Source organism: Pezoporus wallicus, unplaced genomic scaffold (assembly GCF_028554395.1).
Source record: "Pezoporus wallicus isolate ANWC-B61680 ecotype Strahan unplaced genomic scaffold, APGP_CSIRO_Pwel_v1 contig_10548, whole genome shotgun sequence".
In the NCBI taxonomy this organism is placed as follows: Eukaryota; Metazoa; Chordata; class Aves; order Psittaciformes; family Psittacidae; genus Pezoporus; species Pezoporus wallicus.
The window spans coordinates 1-7,500 of record NW_026639416.1 but is presented as its reverse complement, the minus strand read 5'-3'; the positions used below and the strand labels follow the sequence as shown (position 1 = coordinate 7,500).

The window sequence follows — 7,500 nt, the reverse complement described above, 5'->3', positions numbered from 1 at the left end:
GCCCATACCCATCCCCATTCCCATCCCCATGCCCATCCCATCCCCATCTCCATCCCCATTCCCATTCCCATTCCCATTCCCATCCCCATCTCCATCCCAGTGCCCATCCCCATTCCATCCCCATCCTTTCTCCATCCCCATCCCCATTCCCATCCCATCCCCATCCTTTCTCCATCCCCATCCCCATCCCCATCTCCATCCCAGTCCCCATCCCCATTCCATCCCCGTCCTATCTCCATCCCCATCCCCATTCCCATCCCCATCCCATCCCCATCCCCATCCCCATCTCCATCCCAGTCCCCATCCCCATTCCATCCCCGTCCTATCTCCATCTCCATCTCCACCATCTCCATCCCATCCCCATCACCAACCTGTTCCCATCTCCATCCCAGTCACAGTCCCCATCCCATCCCCATCCTATCTCCATCTCCACCCCATCTCCATCCTCAGCCATGTCCCAATCCCACCCCCATCCCCATCCCATCCCCTGGGATATTTGGCCACACATGGGGACCAGAGTTCGGGGGGAAGGGGGGGTTGGATGTTGAAGGGCCTCAGGCTTTTCTCCCCCCCCCCAGTGCTTTGGTTTGGGGCAGGGTGGGGGCACCAGCCCTTGGGGTGCCCCTTGGACCAATGCTTTCTCCAGGGGGGTGCTGGGGAAGGCACCCACAGAGGGGGGTCCTGGGTGCTCCCCTAAGGGTGCTGTTGGCTGCAGGGAAACCTGGCGCCAGGGCTCCCCCCGGCTCCAAGGGGGATGCAGGAGGACAGGGACCATCGGGAATTCCAGGGGTGAAGGGGCCGATGGGGCCACCAGGTAAGGGGGGACCGCTTTGGGTGGGATCCATCCCGGTGCTGGCTCCGGCCAGGGCAGATCTCGGGGGTCCCTGCAGCAGTTTTGGGGCTCAGCTCCAGGCATTGGGGTTCAAGAGGGACCCCCCCCAGCCTTCACCCTCCTGTTCCTCCCTGCAGGCCCCCCTGGCCCCCCAGGACCACCCGGCAGGGATGGAGCCAGGGGGGATCCTGGAGAGAAGGGGTCACCCGGGCCCCCCGGACCCCCTGGGCCCCCTGCGCCTGTGGGGCCAGTGGTGCCCCGCACCCAGCCCGGTAAGGGATGAATGGGATGGGGATGGAGATGGGGATGGGAAGGGAATGGGATGGGGATGGAGATGGGGATGGGATAGGGATGAGGACGGAGATAGGGTTGGGGATGAGGATGGGGATGGGATGGAGATGAAGATGGGGATGGGGATAAGGATGGAATGGGGATTGGGATAGGGATTGGGATAGGGATAAGGATGGAATGGGGATTGGGATAGGGATTGGGATAGGGATAAGGATGGAATGGGGATTGGGATAGGGATTGGGATAGGGATAAGGATGGAATGGGGATTGGGATAGGGATTGGGATAGGGATAAGGGTGGAATGGGGATTGGGATAGGGATTGGGATAGGGATAAGGATGGAATGGGGATTGGGATAGGGATTGGGATAGGGATAAGGATGGAATGGGGATTGGGATAGGGATTGGGATAGGGATAAGGATGGAATGGGGATTGGGATAGGGATTGGGATAGGGATAAGGGTGGAATGGGGTTTGGGATTGGGATGGGGATAAGGATGGGGATGGAAATGGAATAGGGATGAGGATGGAGATAGGGTTGGGGATGAGGATGGGGATGAAGATGGAGATGGGGAGGAAGATGGGGATGGGGATGAGGATGGAGATGAGGATGGGATGGGGATGAAGATGGTGATGTGGATGGGGATGATGGGGATGAAGACAGGGATGGGTTAGGTATGGGTTAGGGATGGGATGGGGATGGAGATGGGAATGGGGACAAGGACGGGGATTGGGATGGGATGGGGATGGGATTGGGGTTTATGGGGTCCCCTCCCCATGCTGCCCCTCCCCATTTCCCCCCAGGGGACCCGCTCCTGACCAACACCGTCACTGAAGCTGCCGGGGGGATCATGGGCCCCGCCGGACCGCCCGGACCCATGGGGCCAATGGGTGCGTGTGTCCCCCCCATCCCCACTCCATCACCTTGGGGGTGTCCCTCTGTGGGGCACCCTCCCAGTGCCTTCGCTCCTGCAGGTCCCCCCGGTCCCCCCGGTCCCATTGGGCCCCCCGGCCCCCCAGGACCCGATGTAAGTACTTGGGGGGGGGGGGGGCACGGGGTGGGCTCAGCCCCATCGCATCCCCCCCACCCCATGGCTGATGGCTCCTTGTCCTTGCACAGGGCAGAGCCGGAGCTCCCGGCCCCCCCGGGGACAAGGGGGACAGGGTGAGTGTGGCACAAAGGGGGGGGTCTCTGTGAGCATCCCCATGGGGCGGGGGTGTCTGTGCCCCCCCCAGGGTGCTGACTGGCTCCTGTCCCCCGCAGGGTCCCCAGGGCCCCCCCGGCAGCCGCGGGCAGGACGGGGCACAGGTACAGGGCTGGGTCGGGTCCCCCCCCTCCCGCTCCCCCCCCCGTGCCCCCCCCCCACTTCCAGACCCCCTCCTCTCTGTGTTTCAGGGTGACAGAGGCCCCAGGGGCGAGCCGGGGGACAGGGGCACCTGGGTGAGTGATGGGGGGCACGAGCTGGGGGGGGGGGACACGGGTGGGACCCCAACCCTGCTCCCCCTCGGGACCCCAATGGGGACATCCCCAGCGCCGTGTCCCATCCCCATCACCCCGGTACCAGCGGGGCGATGGGGATGGGGTGGGGACCCGTGTCCCCTCCGTGCCCCACACTGGGGGGGTGTCCCCGGGTTCATGTGTGGGTCCGGCCCCCCTGAGCCGGTGCCTGTGCTCTGGCAGGGGGAGGGCTTGCACCAGCTCCGCGAGGCGCTCAAGATCTTGGCAGAGAGGGTTCTAATCCTGGAGACCATGATCGGGCTCTACGGTGAGTGGGTGACGTCATCGTGATGTCATCGCCCATGCCGTGGTGGCGTCATGGCACCCCAGGACCCCCCCTTGGGGACCAACCTGTGTCCCCGCAGGCAGGTTGGGGACGCATCCATGGGGCTCCGTGGGCACCTGGAGCACCCCAATGGGACCTGCACATGCAGGGGACAACCATGTCCCCAGCAGCACAAGGGGCCCCCGGCCCCCAGCCTGGACCCATTGAGATGGGGGGGGGCCCGGCACCCCTATGAGAGCAGGAGGACACTGGAGACCTGGCACCCTGGGCCATGACACCCCAATGCTCTGCCGCCGCGCTCTGCTTTGTCACCCTGCGTCACGCTGTCACCCTGTGTCACCCTGTGTCACCCTGTCACCTTATGTCACCCCATGTCACCCTATGTCACTCTATGTCACCCTGTGTCACCCTGTCACCGTATATCACTCTATGTTGCCCTAAGTCACCCTGTGTCACCCCATGTCACCCTGTGTCACGCTATGTCACCTTATGTCACCCCATGTCACCCTATGTCACCCTGTGTCACCCTGTGTCACCCTGTCACCCTATATCACTCTATGTTGTGCTATGTCACCTTGTGTCACCCCATGTCACCCTATGTCACCCTATGTCACCCTATGTCACTCTATGTCACCCTGTGTCACCCTGTCACCCTATATCACTCTATGTTGCCCTATGTCACCCTGTGTCACCCCATGTCACCCTAAGTCACCTTATGTCACCCTACGTCACCCTGTGTCACCCTGTCACCCTGTGTGACCCTGTCACCCTATATCACTCTATGTCACCCTATGTCACCCTGTCTCACCCCATGTCACCCCTATCACCCCGTGCTGCCAACGCCGCTGCTCTCTGCTCTCTCACTCTCCCCCAGGCCAGTAGCTCCCATCCTCCTTGGAGCAGGCCCGGCTGGAGGCCCTGGGCACCCTGCTGAAGCCTTCATCGGGCCAGGTAACCTCTTCCTCCTCCCTCCTGCATGAGCTGGGGCTCCCCATGGCCGCGGGCATGGAGCAACGAGGGCTGCAGTGCTTGGAGAGGTCCTTGGGGCACCCCCAGGCCAAGGGTGGCCATGGAGAGCCTCTTGGGTTGAGAGATAACCATGGAGAGCATCTTGGGTTGAGAGGCACCATGGAGAGCATCTTGGGTTGAGAGATAACCATGGAGAGCATCTTGGGTTGAGAGAGACCATGGAGAGCATCTTGGGTTGAGAGGCACTATGGAGAGCATCTTGGGTTGAGAGATAACCATGGAGAGCATCTTGGGTTGAGAGATAACCATGGAGAGCATCTTGGGTTGAGAGAGACCATGGAGAGCATCTTGGGTTGAGGGACATCATGGAGAGCATCTTGGGTTGAGAGATAACCATGGAGAGCATCTTGGGTTGAGGGACACCATGGAGAGCATCTTGGGTTGAGAGATAACCATGGAGAGCATCTTGGGTTGAGAGGCACCATGGACAGCATCTTGGGTTGAGGGATAACCATGGAGAGCATCTTGGGTTGAGGCACTATGGAGAGCATCTTGGGTTGAGGGACACCATGGAGAGCATCTTGGGTTGAGGGACACCATGGAGAGCATCTTGGGTTAAGAGATAACCATGGAGAGCATCTTGGGTTGAGAGATAACCATGGAGAGCATCTTGGGTTGAGGGACACCATGGAGAGCATCTTGGGTTGAGAGATAACCATGGAGAGCATCTTGGGTTGAGGGACATCATGGAGAGCATCTTGGGTTGAGGGACATCATGGAGAGCATCTTGGGTTGAGAGGCACCATGGAGAGCATCTTGGGTTGAGAGATAACCATGGAGAGCATCTTGGGTTGAGGGACATCATGGAGAGCATCTTGGGTTGAGGCACTATGGAGAGCATCTTGGGTTGAGGGACATCATGGAGAGCATCTTGGGTTGAGAGATAACCATGGAGAGCATCTTGGGTTGAGGGACACCATGGAGAGCATTTTGGGTTGAGGGACACCATGGAGAGCATCTTGGGTTGAGGGACACCATGGAGAGCATCTTGGGTTGAGGCACTATGGAGAGCATCTTGGGTTGAGGGACATCATGGAGAGCATCTTGGGTTGAGAGATAACCATGGAGAGCATCTTGGGTTGAGGGACACCATGGAGAGCATCTTGGGTTGAGAGATAACCATGGAGAGCATCTTGGGTTGAGGGACACCATGGAGAGCATCTTGGGTTGAGGCACTATGGAGAGCATCTTGGGTTGAGGGACATCATGGAGAGCATCTTGGGTTGAGAGATAACCATGGAGAGCATCTTGGGTTGAGGGACACCATGGAGAGCATCTTGGGTTGAGAGATAACCATGGAGAGCATCTTGGGTTGAGGGACACCATGGAGAGCATCTTGGGTTGAGGGACACCATGGAGAGCATCTTGGGTTGAGGGACACCATGGAGAGCATCTTGGGTTGAGAGATAACCATGGAGAGCATCTTGGGTTGAGGGACACCATGGAGAGCATTTTGGGTTGAGAGATAACCATGGAGAGCATCTTGGGTTGAGAGATAACCATGGAGAGCATCTCGGGTTGAGAGACATCATGGAGAGCATCTTGGGTTGAGAGGCACCATGGAGCCCTTCTCAAGCCAAGGGAGACCCATGGAGACCCTCTGAGCCTAGGGAAGCCCTGGAGCTCCTCAATGATCACAGGAGACCATGGAGAACCTCTTGGATTGAGAAACAGCCATGGAGACCCCCTTGGGCCATGGAAAGCCTGGAGCTTCCAAAGGACCAAGGGCGACCACAGAGCCCTTCTCAAACCAAGGGACACCATGGAGCTCCCCTGGATTGGGAGAGACACCCATGGAGCTCCCATTGGATTGGGATAGACACCCATGGAGCTCCCATTGGACTGGGATAGACACCCATGGAGCTCCCATTGGACTGGGATAGACACCCATGGAGCTCCCATTGGATTGGGATAGACACCCATGGAGCTCCCCTGGACTGGGATAGACACCCATAGAGCTCCCATTGGACTGGGATAGACACCCATGGAGCTCCCATTGGATTGGGATAGACACCCATGGATCCCTCCTTGGACTGGGATAGACACCCATGGAGCCCTCCTTGGAACGGGATAGACACCCATGGAGCTCCCCTGGATTGGGATAGACACCCATGGAGCTCCCATTGGACTGGGATAGACACCCATGGAGCTCCCATTGGATTGGGATAGACACCCATGGAGCTCCCATTGGACTGGGATAGACACCCATGGAGCTCCCATTGGATTGGGATAGACACCCATGGAGCTCCCATTGGATTGGGATAGACACCCATGGAGCTCCCCTGGATTGGGATAGACACCCATGGAGCTCCCCTTGGAACGGGATAGACACCCATGGAGCTCCCATTGGAACGGGATAGACACCCATGGAGCTCCCATTGGATTGGGATAGACACCCATGGAGCTCCCATTGGACTGGGATAGACACCCATGGAGCTCCCCTGGATTGGGATAGACACCCATGGAGCTCCCATTGGATTGGGATAGACACCCATGGAGCTCCCATTGGATTGGGATAGACACCCATGGAGCTCCCCTGGATTGGTATAGACACCCATGGAGCTCCCATTGGATTGGGATAGACACCCATGGAGCTCCCATTGCATTGGGATAGACACCCATGGAGCTCCCATTGGAACGGGATAGACACCCATGGAGCTCCCATTGGAACGGGATAGACACCCATGGAGCTCCCATTGGATTGGGATAGACACCCATGGAGCTCCCATTGGATTGGGATAGACACCCATGGAGCTCCCATTGGATTGGGATAGACACCCATAGAGCTCCCATTGGATTGGGATAGACACCCATGGAGCTCCCCTGGATTGGGATAGACACCCATGGAGCTCCCATTGGATTGGGATAGACACCCATGGAGCTCCCATTGGATTGGGATAGACACCCATGGAGCCCCTTTGGCCGGAGGGACCCCACATGCCCCCCATGCCCAGCGCCCCCCATGCCTGCTCACCCAGTGGGGGGGCAGCTGATGCCCCCCCTGCCCCCCATCCCACCCCCCCCTCCAGCTATGCTTTGCAGGGTCACACTCGGGGTGCCAGGGCCGGGTGCCAGCAGTGGGGTCCCTGTGTGTGTGTCCCCCATCCCAATGTGGGGATCCCTGCACAATGACCCCCATTTGGGGGGCAGGAATCGTCGTTCCCCCCCCCCCCCCATTGGGTGGCTTTTGGGGGTCTCATTGACACCTCTTCCCTTTCCCCCCACAGAGTCAGAGCCCGGCTCCGGTGCTGCCCCCCCCCGGAACAAGCGTGGCCATGGCCACCGCCCCCCGTACCCCATCGTGACCCCCCACCAGCGGCCCCCCCATGGCCACCAGTGACACAGCCTTTGGGGGGGGCACCCACTGTCACCCCCCCGCTGCCGTGCTCTGTGGGGTGGGCAGATTTGGGGTGTCCCCCCCCTTCCAGTGCCCCCTCTTGGTGCTAGCTGGTGGCACGGCGCCAGCCCCCCCATGCTTTGCTTGACACCCCCCCCCAAGATGGGGACACAAAGGGGTGAATGGGGGTCCCCTCCTTGTCCCTTTTATACCCCCACCCCAATGGGCAG

At 59.7% G+C, this 7,500-nt stretch overlaps 1 protein-coding gene across 6 annotated transcripts in view; it reads left to right on the top strand.

Moving 5' to 3' along the window:
• EMID1 (EMI domain containing 1) overlaps positions 1–7,322 on the top strand; it is a 13,964-nt gene extending 6,642 nt beyond the window's left edge. For 2 of the 6 annotated variants that reach the window (XM_057414656.1, XM_057414655.1), the window contains exons 7-15: positions 716–814; positions 970–1,104; positions 1,925–2,011; positions 2,096–2,148; positions 2,241–2,285; positions 2,385–2,429; positions 2,517–2,561; positions 2,802–2,886; positions 7,161–7,322. In XM_057414656.1, coding sequence (XP_057270639.1) covers positions 716–814; positions 970–1,104; positions 1,925–2,011; positions 2,096–2,148; positions 2,241–2,285; positions 2,385–2,429; positions 2,517–2,561; positions 2,802–2,886; positions 7,161–7,273 — 707 coding nt within the window. In that variant the 3' untranslated portion in view covers positions 7,274–7,322. Of the gene's footprint in view, positions 1–715; positions 815–969; positions 1,105–1,924; positions 2,012–2,095; positions 2,149–2,240; positions 2,286–2,384; positions 2,430–2,516; positions 2,562–2,801; positions 2,887–3,778; positions 3,856–7,160 lie in introns of all 6 variants that reach the window. The other 4 variants (XR_008972814.1, XR_008972815.1, XM_057414658.1 and 1 more) reach the window with 4 other exon arrangements.
• The last annotated feature ends 178 nt before the right edge of the window (positions 7,323–7,500 follow it).